The sequence below is a fragment of the Choristoneura fumiferana genome, chromosome 12, assembly GCF_025370935.1.
Source record: "Choristoneura fumiferana chromosome 12, NRCan_CFum_1, whole genome shotgun sequence".
Classification (NCBI taxonomy): domain Eukaryota; kingdom Metazoa; phylum Arthropoda; class Insecta; order Lepidoptera; family Tortricidae; genus Choristoneura; species Choristoneura fumiferana.
The window spans coordinates 12,089,705-12,106,203 of record NC_133483.1 but is presented as its reverse complement, the minus strand read 5'-3'; the positions used below and the strand labels follow the sequence as shown (position 1 = coordinate 12,106,203).

Below are 16,499 nucleotides of genomic sequence, written 5' to 3'. Positions count from 1 at the left end.
CGACCTGCTGCTGCTCTTGCGCGCGACGCGACGCGCCCCGGTGCTGTAATGTTGTATGAAATCTCATCACGATACAGATATCTGATTGTAATGACCATTACGATACAGCCGTGTTCATAATAGAATCCAATGTCGTAATGCTGGTCATTATCTATGGTCTTTGTATTCATAATGGAGGATTTACTATATGGGTGTAGATAAAATATGTTAACTGGCCAATCCATCGCCTAGCACAAGTGACTGCGACTCGCTATTCCGCGTACCTACCGCTTTTTAACTACCCAGTAGGAAAGAATACAAACAAGCGACAAATCACGATTTGTGCTGTCTGTCAAAGTTACCAGGGTGTTCCGAGAATCCCATAAATAATAAATTAATTGGACTTGGACAGTAGTTTACCGATGACACCGACAATGGAATCGTAATAGTGGACTATAATTGAGATGACAAGGACGAGCATGGCGAAACAAATGCCTGTGATGTACATAAACTGGCTGGCCTCCTGTGGTGTCGCCAGCATTTCTTCGCTGCTACTGTCGCGGTCCAATGCGTCGAACTCTGACGTATCTGGAAATTAAAAAATTTTGTTTAAACTCTACATCATAATTTCATTTTGAACACTTTTCGACTAATAGAAGTGGACGAAATTCGACTTGCAACATTTGACCTGTCGCTGATCTAAATCAGATTTCCGCTGTTTTCCAATGCTATCTTTTAGACTGCGTTTGCACCGAAGATGTGCGAGGAATGTGTTTTTGGATGAACCAATAGAAACGCTTCATTTACCTATCCTCGCACAGCACATCTCTGGTGGAAACACCCGAGCGGAGCGAGGCTAGGCAAATAGAAGAAAGAAAGAAAATAAATTTTTCTACCAACTCTCTGCTCTAGAGCAGAAAAAATGTATGAAAATACTTTATTGCATTGTTTTACATTTTTTTTTAATTGCACCACCAAAGAGGTAACACAAGTATTTTTGCTATAAAATTAGCCTGCATAGTGTAAAAAAATCTAGCGTTAGGTTGCTCAATCTGACCGTCTTATAAAATTTAACAGCTTGCGTATAAAAAAGCCGTATATTTAAAAAAAATTTTGGGTATTTTGTTGGCCAACCTGGCGCCCATCCGAAATTTGGCAGATCGCGGGTAAAAATATCTGCTACTGGCTACTAACTCTGCCAAAAAAAAGTAAGAAATTAAAAAAAAATTGGCGGGAATCTTGCGAGTTTCATTTTTTAAGAGTGCAAATGTAAACAAAAATGGAATCATCGAGTGCTAGTGACATTTCTTTCCTATTAATTGTTTAGCATGAGTTTTTGTTTCGTCTACTATTCCAGTAATAGTTGAAAGAAAAGCAGATTATGCACCTCGCATTAAGGAATTTATATTGCCCTCGTGCTTTTTAAAGCCCTCGCTAACGCTAATAAATAACTTTCTGCTTGGTGCAACAATGTACTATATTTAACGCCATAAAATCATCACAATTAACATAACAATAGAAATAGAACAAAGACAAGACATACATGACGCTAAATAGGTCCCCACTCATAAATGAAGCGTTTCTATTGGTTCATCAAAAACACATTCCTCGCACATCTCTGGTGCAAACGGAGGAGCCTAGGTATATCCAAATACTAGGTACAAAGTACTAAGTACACAAGCAAATACTACAAGTTCAATATCTTATCCGTTACTTCTGCCGCTGAGTAGCAGACTAGCAGTGCCTACGCTGTTGTGTACCAGTGTAAAGGGTAAGATATCCGGGGAAAACTACTGGCACATGAGTTGCTCCATCTTAGTATTAAATTAAACCTTTTGAACGGCACAGTCTCGGCAACACATGACAGCTTTAAATCGTGCCATGGGCGCCACGAAATTGTTGTGTGTTGCGACTGTGGCGTTCAAAAAGTTAAAGTTGGCAAAGCATTAGCATTCAGGTATAGACTAAACACATTAAACATGATAATATCTTTGTGAGATTACGAATAAAGGTATTCTTTGTATTGAAAAGTATGATAATATGCCTATGGCTTTCCTAACCAACAGTCGCCGTCGCGTGTCATGTATTCGCTTGACATTCCGTTCCTGACGCGTTCCTATAACGGTCATGGCATAATACGATGTAGTGGGTAAAGACCTTAAGTAGTTAGTCCGTATTCCTTCCTTTTATTTTTCAAAATGTTTTTTAACATTTAAATACTGTTCCTTTTATAATATTCCTACGAGTAAATCCATAATAAAAAATCACTTAGCTTACGCAGTTTATGACAGTTCTCAAGTTTAATAATATTGTGTCATTAAACTGGTCCACAATAAAATGGCCATCCGCGCCTTTAGTACTGGTGTAATGACAAGGCCGATATAAATATGCAGGGGTCATGATTTTTTTATGATCTTTATAATAATAACGACTCTTTGAACTCATTACTCTTAAAATTCCTCGGGAATATTTCAGCAAGTGGTTGGTTTACTTTGACTGAATATCCTTGTAAATATGTATTTTACAGAACCTTTTAGCTGTAGTTATCAAATGTTTCCATAAATTGATCGAAGTAGATTGCACCGCGTTAGAAGCGTGACATTTTGATTCAAAAACATTTAAAGGGGTGATCCAAGTAATTCAGCCATCTGTTGAATGAAATTTTCCTGAGTAATTTTAAGACACCTTGAATATTTTGTACATGGCGACCGAGCTACGCTTTGCGTTTTTCGAGGATGCGGCGCAAAAGATATAACAATATTTGTTATAATGCTACATTTGATATAATTTGGTTTGCCCAAGAAGTAAACTTTACAGGATTATTATTAAGTCTTACTGATATGCATTCGTCAGCATAGGTCAGGTTTATTTTACATAACAATCATAGAAGCTTAGATACTTCTCGAGTAAATCGAATTATTTCAAATGTAGTATTATTCCAATATTACAGTTATATCAAATGTTGTTATACATATCTATCACTCGTTTTCAGAAGTAGTTGAGCTATACAAGCAAAATATAGCTTTTATCGAGATACTTCGGCTATTTCGCAATATTTATCGCCACAAAATAAATTTAATTTTACCAGCAGGAGTCTCCAAATCGCAGACTACTTCGGCCTCTGTGATCTGCAGATCGAGTAACTCTCTTACGGAGAGCAACGCTTCTGCGGGCGCTTCCCCGGGGAATAAATAATCGCAGAGGTACAACGAGCCCACTGGCACTAGGACACGGCGGGGTGGCTCGTTGAAACATACTTTTTCTGAAAAAAAAAATAGTCTTTGATCGTCACCATTGACAGCCGGAAGACGTCCACTGTTGAACAAAGACCTCTTTAGAGCACCACAATGACAACAAATTGCCACCTGCGATCGGTTATCCACAACTCTCGCGTGACGTTAATCTACCACTAATCACTACCTAGTGGGAGGTCCGTCAACGCTGCGTCTTTCGGATCCTTGTCGCCACTCGAGAACTTTTCTCCCCCAATGTTGATTGTATTTGAATCACTCAGATTCGAACCATTTTAGTTTCCGTGAAACGTAACCACCGCGTGGCAACATGCAAGTCTAGTTTAGGAAAACGCGACTTAGATACTGAACCGATTCAACCATATCAAATCAATCACAATTAGTCCCAGTTCCATTTTAAAGTTTAGTCAAGTATGTCTTCGATCACTGCTAGCCAATACATCAAAGTTAATTATAATTAACTACATATAGCAGCAAAAATTAGTAATTAAAGGCTGTTAACCCACAGCTGTATTAACTAAACTAGTTTTTACCCGCGTTTTCGCTCATGTTAACCATCAGATGTGGCATTTGAACTAAATTTTGAGATTTCGCGAAAATTCCCGTAAATATTCCCAAAGGTTAGATTGTTATCTTTATTAATGTTGCATAAAAACACTTGTGTCAAATCTCATGTTTCTAAACTAATAGATTGAGATTTCAGTATTTTATTCCGATCCGCGGGAATATCGGAATGAAAAGAAGTATATGTGTTATTAAAGACCCAGGTGTAGACACACCTCAAGATTAACTTTGGTGTAAGTTTTTTTACGCACATTCGCAAGATAAGCAAAACATAGATTTTTATCATACCTTCTGGTAGTAGGTTGTCATCAATCAAAGCATCACAGTGCATGGTAAAGCGAGAGGCTAGTGACCGTACTATGTCCTGTTTCACGGCCGTTATAGCCTCACTGACCGTTGCTTTCGGGTACATGAACACACTGGATGATACAACACGCTGAAGTGTATGCTACCGTCACACTCGAGGTATTCAACTGTCTCCGGTAAGGAATTTTCCTAAAAATATGTTAAAATTTAAAAAATGAAACCGAGATACAAAATTAAAGACGAAGAAAGACATACACATCTATCAAGATATTGAATTCAACTTTTGCAATTTTGAGTCACATTTGTAGGAATGAAGATCTGTGCCACACGGATCTAGTAGAGACAACAGCTCTGGACATATTTTCCAGCACATCCAGAATTAAAATTGCTTTCAAAATTTTTCTGTCAAATGGTATAAGATAAGGGTAGAAAGGGATGGTGAATGCATTATGAAAGAAAGAAAGAAAGATTTATTTGGTTCATTCAGTACCACCACCATACAGAATAAGACTAATATACTAAAACTAACAATAAAAACTAAAACAAACTAACTTATTATGCAAGTGCCAGTGTTTGAACATCACAATGGTTTTGTTATAAATAAAATATACTGGTTTATAGGATAAATCCAATATAGTAAATTAAAATAATATAGTTATACTTACAAATGGCACAAATAAAGACACTTGCATAGATTTTAGAACATCTTGCTGTGTTGGTTTAACATTTGTTTTTGGCTTTTTCTTCTTGTTTAAGTTTTCTAAAGCTTCTGAACCATTCTTCAGTTCTCCATCTATGAACATTACGCTTGTTTCAATTGTCTTATGGGCTGATTCCAATATTTGCTGAAAACATAAAAACTTGCTCTAAAAAGTTTCCTCTAAACTCACATGTATAGTCACCAGCACCAATATCTAACACAAAAAAGTGTGCATAATTATCTGACACAACTCTATTTCTAGGGCCGGTAGGTAGTGTGAGATATTTTTTCACACTCCTCTGTGGCAAATATTAAGGCTGATGACTGAACTTAACACTTCAACATATGTTTAAGGATGACTAAGTTTTTGTAACATGGGGAGCGAAATGTTATAATTTTGAATGTTGGCATCAAACTTATACAAAATATTACCAGACTTTTTACATATAATATCATAATATTATGGGTTTGAAGCAAAAGATTGTTCTTAAAATATGTGTTTGATAATCTATACTAATAATATGAAGAGGAAAGATTTGATTGTTTGTTTGGTTGCATTGAATAGGCTCCAAAACTACTGGACCCATAAAAAAAAATCTTTCACCGTTGGGAAGCTACAATAACTCTGAGTTACATAGGCTATATCATATTTTTTTTTTAATTAGGGATCAGTACTAAAACGTCAATAATGTAACCCAAGGTGTAAAAGAAATAGTTATAAAATGTTTTTCATCGCATGTGCTGCGGAAACTATTAAAGATAGAACAAAAATATGTTCTACAATATTCAAGAATGTAATTAATCTCTACAAAAACTTTGCTAAACCACATGTCCAACTATTGTAGTTATGTCACCATAACTACTTTTTTACATTTTAAAAGTTGATAGAAATGTTGAATAAAATCAGACCATTTTATATATATTAATCCTTATCTAAATAAATTATTTCATATTCAAGACTGTTTCAATACCTGTAGATTACTTTTGAATTATGTAAATCAGACGTTTCATTGAAAAAAAATCTATGCGCGGGTCGGGTGTAGTTTTTGGGAATGGAGCTGAAAAATGTCTGAAGTGCCCTTGATTAAAGACCTTTTAAGGATTCCGTGCGCCAAAGGGAAAAAAAGAGACCCTATTACTAAGACTCCACTGTCCCTTTGTCTGTCGCCAGGCTGGATCTCATGAACCGTGATTATCATATTCCCTATAACAATAAATACTAATAAATAAATAATTAAGTGGGGCTCCCTACATCTAACGTGTTTTTTTTTGGAGTTTTTTGTTCGATATTAATAACCGCAACAGGTAGATGCTGAAAATATTCACAGAATATATAGTTGTATATGGCACTATAAAGATAAATAATATTTTAAATTAATATAAAATAAATATTTAAGGGGAGCTTTGATACAACAAACGTGATTTTTTAACGATTTTTGCTAATGTCCAATGTTGTAAAGATAATGTTACGGAACCCTTCATGCGCGAGTTTGACTCACACTTGGCCAGTTTTTTTAAAAATTTTGCCCATACAAACTATGGGCTACCGGCACTGAGACTTTTTTCCCGACTGTCAAAAGGAGGGTTATTTTGAATATTGCACCTATGCGGTGCGGAGCCGGGGCAGGGCGCTAGTGAATGATATGCTGGCTAAGTTTTTATTGAAATATTTTAGTATACCCCTTAGCATAGGTATTACATTTATGTTAAAAAGGAACAACAGCATATTGTAAAATTAGTACTAAGTGAATGAAAAAAACGTTTTTTTTATCAAACAGCTGGCATCCGAGCAGGCAGGTCACTCGAGGTAAGTGATCACCGCCAAATTCTAATTTTAATTTTCATATGTAATTATTATAGGATATTTTCTATGAGATGCAGACAGCAAGAACCATTACTGAGTTCTACCTATCTAAATTTCATAGAAAATGCCTCTAAAAGACTTACCTGAAATTGTTGTTTCACAGAGATACCACTCTTCTTCACAATAACAGGGTAAACATCATCAAATTCAAAATAGCAGTCCAGCCTCTGCCATTGTTGGGCTTTTGGTAAAAATTTCCAATCAACAGGCTTCAGAACTGTGCTCTTAACTGGTCCAACCTCAACGCTTTTGCATGTTAATACTTTAGTACTCGTAGACATGTGCAAAATGAGTCTTTCAGATATTTCCAGACAGTTACCAAACATGTATGGATTTGTATTGAGTAATTTGTATGTGTAGTTTAATATGGCTCTTAGTTTGCTGAAGCAATTCGGATCTTCAAAAACATCTTCATCAGTTGTGACAAAAATACCTGTAATACATAATGTACACAAATTAAGTTAGAGTACCTGAACGACCAAGTAAAATCAGAAACATGTGTTTTCCTAGAGTTAAGGCAAGGCATAGCAAATTTATCAACATTTTTAGAGCTGTTTCCGAGATCCCCTAACTAAATAAATAACTATGTCAGTAATGCTTATTTATAGTTATCAAATGTGGTGATATAGTGTAAGTTGCCTGCAAATTTAATTTACCTAATAGTTGTTCTAATAGCCAATTTTTAGTCCAGGAGTAGTTAAGCTATGCATCGAAACCGACTTGGAATAACTTAATATGTATGACAAGCTAAATGCAAGTATGTATGTACGAACAAAAGTGTTGCTAAAAAAATTACAACATGTAAAGAGTGTCGGAAACTCCTGGTTCAGTCTGTAAGCAACACAGTATAGACAGCTAAGAAGCACTCTTCTCAAACCTTGAACAAACATTCCTCCAGGCAGCATTCTAGTGACATGTTTGGCGTGGTCGGCTACCCACGCTTCTGATACTCCCGACAAGTTTTTAACCGTCTCTGTTTTATCTGAAGAAAAACTGTTATCTGAAACAGTCTCAGGACTTTTCTCTTCAGGGGTGCGAGCCAAATGAATCACGTTCTCTCGTGCCGCGGTATTCTGCAATTTTAAGCAGGTTCTTTATTTTATTGACATCAGAGTAATATCGTAAACTCCCTGAAGAGCGAACGAGTGTGTTAATTTACTGATTATTTAAGAGGTATGTGTAGTATAATTTTGTGATACATGCCTGACCTAGAATAAGTCCTATAACGAAGGATTCCTGAGACGCGTACTGTTCTAGGTATTGAAGGCAGTACTCGGGGGAATACACTGTTCTAACCATTTTAAAGCTCTCAAATAATTTAATTACATACAGGAAGTTACACGATCGACATCAACAATATGGTTTTGACGGATTCGTTTAGTTTGCAGTGCCACCGCTGCACAATTATAACTACTGTCAAACAATCAAACGTCAAACTGTCAAGTCAGTTGACATGACATTGACAGCTACATTTTAGTTATCCCACCCTGGTAAGACAGAGAAATTGTGCCCATACAGTTTAATTATAATTTATTGTAAAATGCTGACGTGATATTTAAATGGCTTCTGGATTAAAATTTAACGAAACGGGTGCATCTAGTTGTATAGGTTTAATTTAGTTGTCCGTAGTAACGTTCAGTACGGTTATTGTAACGTAAATTACTTAATTAATTTTTCGGTTCTCATGCTGGTAAACTTCGTATTTATTCTAGATCCAAGTAACATAAAATAACTTTTTCACTTCTCATGCTCGTAAAGTTCGTGTTTAAGCTGTATGTGTGCATAAAATAAATTCTTCGTCTAAGACCAAGGTAATCAGGTCAACAGCCACAAACAAGTTTCTAAGTACATAATTTATTGAATCAGGCGTTACTTTGCGGAGGTCCATATCAATGAACTAAAAGAATGGGCAAGAAATGAGAAATGAAATGAGGGTGAGCAAGGAAATTCTTTTAGTTCATTAAGTTTCTACATATTTTTTTAAATAATTTTTATTTTTTATAAAACTAAAAATCAATCAAAATAAATGAATGAAATTAAAAAAAATAGAATTAAGATATGAAAAATAAAAGGTAGGTACAGTAAGCGTCAGAGAAAAGGAACCCCCCTGTGTGACACGTGACAGAACTGTCTGGCCCTGCGGTTAACTATCACGATCTCTGAGACAAGTGCATCATAGGGAGATGGTTCAAATCCACTTTTGTTTTATTTATCTCGGTTCAAATCCACTTTTTGTTTTATTTATTTTTTGGTATTTATTTTTGTAGTATTTTGATCATTTAAATAAGTAAAAAAAAATTAAAAAGGCATTGATCATTGATAATATTTTTTTTAACCACATTCGTTTTGATACGATCTTCGCAGGTGTGAGTGAGACAAGAGAACCTTAGCACTAAAAAGTAAATGTGTGTTAATAGTTAAATGGTTTATTTTTGCATTGGTAGGATAAGACCTGATACCGATGCTGAGGATGAATGCGATGATCTCTCACAATGTCCACTGATTCGCGAAATGGAATTCTGGTCATATGCGTTTCTGGTAGGTACTTTGCGTAAATAGATTTGTCTGGTAATTTTAGTATCGGGTCATTCGCGAAATGAATTCTGGCCATCTGCGTATCTGGTAGTTTGCGAAATGCACATCTGGTCATCCGCGTATAAGGTAATTTGCGTTTCTGGTACTAAGCGTCTGAGGGTTAAATATAGCTTGTAGTAGTTGGTAGGCCAAGATAGAAGCAAACATGCAAAAATGATTGCCATCCATCATCATCATCATGTCATCCGAAAGACGTCCACTGCTGGAGTTTTTTTTTAAAGTAGGGACGATTAGCATTATTAGCAGGTAGATAAGAATATTGAGTTTATAGTACGGTACGGTCAAGGACTTAATTCATGAGCCACCATGGAACCATTTCACAGTAAACGTCATAGTGACATCGAAGAAAGAAAGAAAGAAACATCGCATTAATTAACAACGAAAATTCCATTTCCGTGGTGACTCATGAATTTTAATTCATTTATTCTTTAGTCCTTGAGTGTACCTAGGTACTATCGAGCTGGGAATCTAGGATTTAGGGTCTAAAATAAGTATCATCTTCGTGCATCTCCAATAGTTTATTGAAAGAAACTTGTGTTTACTACATTTGACTTGCACTCCGCGCGTTGGTAGTAAAGTTGGTAGCAGTTGGTAGAAGAGAGATTGGGACAGCAGGGCCATACTACGAAGTGCAAAATTCGAACTTCGTATCTTGCCGTCCCGCTGATGCTTATATTAATAATACGAAAGTGAGAGGGACGGTACGATACCAACCAACTCCGATTTTCGAATTGCGTAGTAGCCCCCCAGAGTTGAGTTCCACAATACTCCATTTCGGTCTTAGCGCGCGGAATGAGGTTAGTAATAGTTTTGTATCGTTTTAATTTATTATCTTCACAAAACAATGCAATAGTTAAATGAAATATGGATGGAATATAACATTCTAGAAGGCAAATTCAAGTAGGTATAGTATACATTCAAATATAACCAAAATTATTTTCTCATAGCACAATCTATTTATTTGAATGGTGCATATAAAATAAAACTTATTTAACCAGGAGTGATTCACTTCGATTGTTTGTTGTAATATAATAATATGTACCTACTTGCACCAAAAATGTGAATACAGTACGGTTTTTATTATCTTTGTAAATTAAAGAATGATTCTTACGTAATGCTTTAAAGATGTCATGCCTAAGCTTAATTCATGCGCCATTACGAAAAGCATAACTATTAACACATTAAACATTTAATTGGTTAGTTGAATTTACATTTGGAGAAGTCCATTTCGGGATGTTGCTCCATGAACCTGAAAACAAATGAATTTATTAATGTTTTTAAAATAAACATACAAATTAAAATACCATTGAAATCAATTTTTATCGTCGCCGCCGCCGGACCATATTAAAAGTAGGTACTCGTAACAACCCTGTATTAAGCACCTACCATCTCGAAAACTGTTTAGGTTGCTTGCTAACAACATCGCAGTCTCCCGCCAACATAGCAACTGGCAAGAGATTATTTCAAACTATTACTTTTTCGCGACACTTCATTTATTTTCCAAACAAATGAGCACATTTTGCTACGTAACCCTGGACGTTGCATCGGCTCAAATTGTAATCTTTTTGTAAGTCACATTTTGATCAAATAAAATATAGGTTAAGTCTATCACGGTGGGGGATCTCAGGCTATTGTAGGAACTTACTTTTTGAGTACATCTTGCTTCTTTTGTTCCTCGCTGGTAGGAAGGCCCATTTCCTTCTGCCTCTGGTCGTACATCATCTTTTCCACCAGTCCACGTGTCTCACCGTCCAAATCGGATAACTTAGACGGTTCTGAAAAAGAAAATTATCAATGCCAAACATTAACTCCATGGTCTCCATGAAGATTCGTAATGATCAAATGGAATAGGTGGCTCTCTATCGTTTGCCCGAATTTCATATGCCCGAATGTATCGTTTTCTAGAATTTTCATTTGCCATAAAGTAATTTCTTCAGAGTTGATATTAACCTAACCTAACCTAACCTACTGCATTATACGGTTCTATATATTTTATGGCAAACGTTGGTATGGCAAGTGAAATTCGGGCAAGTAAAGGTAAACAGGAATAGGTATATTCTACTAAGAAAAACAATGATCTCTAGCCTAAATTTAAAGAAGACAATAGTTATAATACTTATATTGTATAAATATTGTTAGTAAATTAAAATACACACCTGGATTGATTTTCTTTGTAGATATTTCAGGGTCTGTCGTGACCAATCTTGACCACCAATTCATTTTGTTTACCTAGAACAAAATAACGGCACATAGTTAGCAACTGTAAGCTGGGTCATTAAATTTGATTGGATCCTCTAAGACACTGTTTCACGTAAATTACGAGTAACGCTAAAAATAAATTAGTCTCACCGTAAAGTGTTACAAGGTGTTCTAAGTTAAAAAGTATGCTGGCATTTTTGTAAAACATGGTAAAGGAAAATGCCGCTTAGCAATAAAAAGGTAAGGTCGGTCAGACTTATGACTACGGGGGCTTTGAAAACGAAATATTTAAAACAGTTGGAGCTCATAGAAAATAACAACGGTTCCAAAAGCTATAGACTTTCCCTTGTATTAAGTAGTCGCCTACTTTTTAAAAGCTTTTAGTCAACTTCGGTCATTCAGTCATTAGTCAAAATTTCTGTTTGGGTCATATGCTGAAGTTTGTCATTATTTACCGTTATCAGATTTCTTGAGAAGACTGTTTATATTAATATTTTAAGAGTCTTACAATACTATAGCTTGACTAAACTTATCTTAAAGAATTGTAGGTACATTGACAAATATTTAATATTAATTTTAACCTGAGAACCTTTTATCCTGAGTCCTGACTTTTTTTAACGAACTTAGTGCTTAAGACGTAGACGTGGTTAAGCTGCTTTGTTATTTTGGATATTATTTCAAAATTCTTGGAATTCTTTATTCAATGAACAATTTACCTTCTCCAAATTAACGAGCAAATTGCGTCCATCCTGTAGCACCCATGTCGATTCTTCAATCTTGACGTCAGAATCGAGCTCGCCGTCAATAATCAGCGGTTGACCCTTGATACCGATCTTCAGATGTTTCTTGGCGATCACTACGGTCAGGTCACGGGGTCTTAGAACTTGGCGGAGTGGAACTCTTAACTGTAAACGAAACACGTGACTTAACAAAAGAACAAGTATTAGTTTTCCAAAGATGGATACACCGCATTCTAGTATTACGATTATGATAACTGATGAGATGAGATGACTTATCAATGTCAATCTGTAAATAAGGCTTGGCTAGAATTCTTCGTCTATTCCTGCAGTTGCAGTTTCTAAATATTCGTAAATGGGGTGCTTAATGTATTTCAAAACAATGACATCCATGACGAGTGTTGTTTGGCCGAAAAAGGGTTATTCCCACCTGTTACCACAAATTTTTAACAGTGGTAACAGCTGGGATTTTTTCCCCATCTTTTACCACTAAAGTACTCAGTGGTAAATACTGGAAAAAAAAACCAGTAGTTACCTAAAGCAAGCAAGCCGTACACGGAGAATTAACAAAGGTTCCGTTTTTGCCTTTTTGACTAAGTACGATTTAAGCTCCGCTGTAATTGAGTCATGCCAGGATACGGTCGGAAAATCCCCAAGCTAACAACATTAAACGTTCGCATTATATCCTTCTGTAATTCTACCAATTTACCTTACATAGAGCTGGCATAAATAATCCAAAGTACTCATTTGAATGTACAAATCGTGGTTACTGGTTGCCATGTATGAATGCGGTTGTGTACTCCACATTGAATGGTTAAACATTCGTGTAGCGGATACGAATTGTAACGGTCGATTCACTGAGAAATAAGTTAAAGGTTAAGGGTATAGCATTTCAAAGCGGACCCAACAGTTTCGTTGTCGGCGCCGGTTGCGTCACTATCAAGTTTGTCATATTTCTGACGTCACAAATTGCTAACTACCACGTAGGGCGCCTTGACATTAAATGCAGCAACGTGTTACCGAATATGTCACACAAGTATTTACTTAATAAGAGCAAAAAAGTATCTCGAGAATTCTTATTCAAAAAATACCCCAATTGTAAATTAATGGCATCAAAAATCTAAATCAGACATCATCAATCATTAAAATACGAGCATTAAATTGTATTCAGTAAACTTATGAAACTCACCGAATCCAAAGAAAAATAAACAATTATTAGACTAATCATCCGTAATTAAAGGCGTAATTTGCAAGGTGTCAGCGTTTGGCCGACCGCGAGGTGGACAGGACAAGGTGCGACCCATGAACTAGCGTCATAATAACATGCATAGAATACGGAATGAACAGCACTAATACAACAATTATGTTTCACAAGAGGACCGTCACAAAAGAACACGACCGACTACTATACGAAGGCGTGATGACCTCGCATTCCTGGCAAGGACGATGTGCTCGCGTAGACCCGACCCTTGCCCGCCGCGACCGGACCTGACACTATACTTTGTGACTCATTTACATAGCTAAATTACTGCTTAATGACATCCCATCTTCACGTAATGATCACAAGGCGTCAAAGCGCTACTGACGGCCAAGGTAAATAACAATGCATCGGCCAGTGTAAAGAGTATTGTGCCTTTTTCGAAACATCAGTTTGCAACCACCAACACTAATTATGTAACCAGGTACTGCTAAACGCAATAAACACTTATTGAAGAGTGATGATTACATTCAAGAAATTTGCAAAACTTCCACATCATAGTTTATGAATGTACCTAATATAGAGATAAAAAAAAAAATAACTACGCTACTTGTAATATTACCTATTACCATAAAACTAAACAAAAACAACAGATTGAAAACTGACCATGATCATTATTCAGATATGCAAACAGAATCTATAAAAAATAACTTAACATAGTTGCGACACAGTTCAATGTTAAAGTTTAAAATAAATGAGAGGACACAAAACGTTTCGGAAATAAGAATCTTTCACTTATTTCTACTCTCGCCGCAACGGCCAAATCTTGAAAAATAATTATGTTATACTTAACATAGTACATGGAATAATTATAAATTTAGCTAACCTAACATTGAATAATAAAAACAATAACAGATTATATGTATGTTCGTTAAGTTTATAATAACAAACACTAAGCAAATGCAGGTGGTAGGACATTGTGCAAGGTCCGCCCGGATTGCTACCACCATCTTGCTCGCTAATCCTGCCGTGAAGCAGCAGTGCTTGCACTGTTGTGTTTCAGCGTGGAGAGTAAGACAGCCGGTGAAATTACTGGAACTTGAGGTATCCCATCTTATGCCTCTAGGTTGGCAACGCATCTGCAATACCCTTGGTGTTGCAGATGTTTATGGGCGGTGGTGATCTCTTACTATCAGGAGACCCACTTGCTCGTTTGCCATCGAGACGAATAAAAAAAAAAGTTATGACAACAAAAGTTTAAGTATTTGTAGCTGTTTCTTTGAATACTTTTTTGAATGGTGCAGTATAATCCTTAACGGATGCAACATCACGATCCAACATTTCTAAGCAATTACACGCCATCTTAAGTCAAATTCAGAGATAGGAGTGTTAATTTGTGAATGCTGCTAATTGTTTAATGATACAGTACGTAAAGTGAGTGATATAATTGCAATCCAATTGAAATTGAACAGTGCGTGCGACTGAGAAATTAAGCAATTCTTCAATGTTTTGTTACTCGAAGGAATTACTTCTCTTGCGAACCTTGTAGTCGGTTGTCTAGCTGAATGGTACAGTGTTGTATAATGGGTTCCTTCACACGCGCGCCTAATTACGACCCCGATCTATAATGGGAATCTCAATTCTGACTGGTCACATCATGCAAGTTTACAAACATCGCGTCCAGAAACATATATATTTTATATACAGAAATATATATATTTTATGAGTCACGTAACGGCAAGTAAAGATGATTCGGGGAAAATAAACCAAGCTGTTAGGAATAGCCGCAGAGATCATATTGATCTTTATATGGGTAAAGCCGTGCCTAAAGTACTTATGCTAAACTACAACATTGCACACGTACTGTAAACATGACACAAATATATTGTTTTATTTAAAATCAAGTTCATGTTAAGTAGCAATTAAAAATTAAGAAAAGTCAACTCATAGGCACGTCATTAAGTTAATAACAAACAGTCGTTACCTGCGGCACTGGTAACCGTTACTTGTTAAAGACATTGATTTAAGTTTTACACAAGGTCTGCAATTAGTTTGAAATCTCTAGGCCATGAATTTTTGCCAACTTAGAGAAATAAAATATGTTAACTAAACACGGGTAAATGTCAATCAACTCAACGGTAGGTAAGTATTTTAAGTTACGCGCATAAGTCAGAATGATTGTAGTAAATTATTGGGTAGGTGTTAAATCTGTTTGTAACTATAAAATCCTTGACCTAAAATACAGAGTAATTCAGGAAGAATTAACAACTTTGAATCAATTACAAAAATTACACCTTACACCATCAAACACTTAAGTCGTTTTATGAACCAATTCTTAACTTTTATAGAATAGACGGTGGAGGATGAATTATTTGTGATCCGCCATCTACTAGGATCCCTTAGTAATTAACTAGCAGAGTGGACCTAAGTGATTACCGCCAGTAAATACAATGGCTTTTGGTACACGGGAACTTGTTTTGAGGCTCATCATTCATAAATTACCCTGGCTAAAATATTTTTTTAGATACGATTCATGGGCATATGCAAGAACAGAAACAAGTAAACGTTTCAAGTAACTATATATGGGCGGAGGCGAAGGAGGAGCAGGACGACTTTAACGTGTATCTGAACACGAGTTAAATAAAAATGTTTTGAAATAATAGGCAGTAAAGCATTTGCCTGACATTTGATATGAGCAAAACATGAACCACGACATGCATAACTTACGTAACCCGAGGTTGGTTACCGCATATCAAAATCCTTGCTGATCCACTATTTGACCATCTGACGTGGCTTAAGTGGAGCAGAAGCTGAATTCGAATAAGATATTTTAAATCTATTTCAAATTTTACTTTTACAGTTCAACTAACGACATGATTGCTATTTTAATTGCCAATCCGTTGCAATGTGTATCAATTGACTGCATTGCAAACGGTACAGTTTTATGACAAATATCTAGTGATATTGTTAATTAAGACTGTAGTTATCGCGACGATGGGCTACTGAATGCACTGAAAATAATATTTGAAGAAACAACTAATGTTTGAAAATAATAAATGTACTAACGTAGAGGCACCAGTGATCGACACTTTCATGAGGTAGTGGG

General features: G+C 36.0%; 2 protein-coding genes across 2 annotated transcripts in view; both read right to left on the bottom strand.

Moving 5' to 3' along the window:
- On the bottom strand, nucleotides 1–8,091 carry LOC141433349 (protein odr-4 homolog). The gene is given in 8 exon segments (XM_074095346.1): nucleotides 1–567; nucleotides 3,065–3,241; nucleotides 4,083–4,229; nucleotides 4,232–4,289; nucleotides 4,766–4,945; nucleotides 6,748–7,097; nucleotides 7,542–7,737; nucleotides 7,868–8,091. Coding segments are annotated over 8 exon segments (1,398 nt in total). The 5' UTR covers nucleotides 7,964–8,091; the 3' UTR covers nucleotides 1–373.
- A 1,671-nt stretch (nucleotides 8,092–9,762) lies between these two features.
- The window catches only part of nudC (nuclear distribution C, dynein complex regulator), a 39,377-nt gene continuing 32,640 nt past the window's right edge, over nucleotides 9,763–16,499 (bottom strand). The window contains exons 5-8 of the mRNA XM_074095352.1: nucleotides 12,175–12,363; nucleotides 11,416–11,488; nucleotides 10,905–11,034; nucleotides 9,763–10,508 (exon numbers count right to left, since the gene is read on the bottom strand). Coding sequence (XP_073951453.1) covers nucleotides 10,457–10,508; nucleotides 10,905–11,034; nucleotides 11,416–11,488; nucleotides 12,175–12,363 — 444 coding nt within the window. The 3' untranslated portion in view covers nucleotides 9,763–10,456. The remainder of the gene's footprint in view (nucleotides 10,509–10,904; nucleotides 11,035–11,415; nucleotides 11,489–12,174; nucleotides 12,364–16,499) is intronic.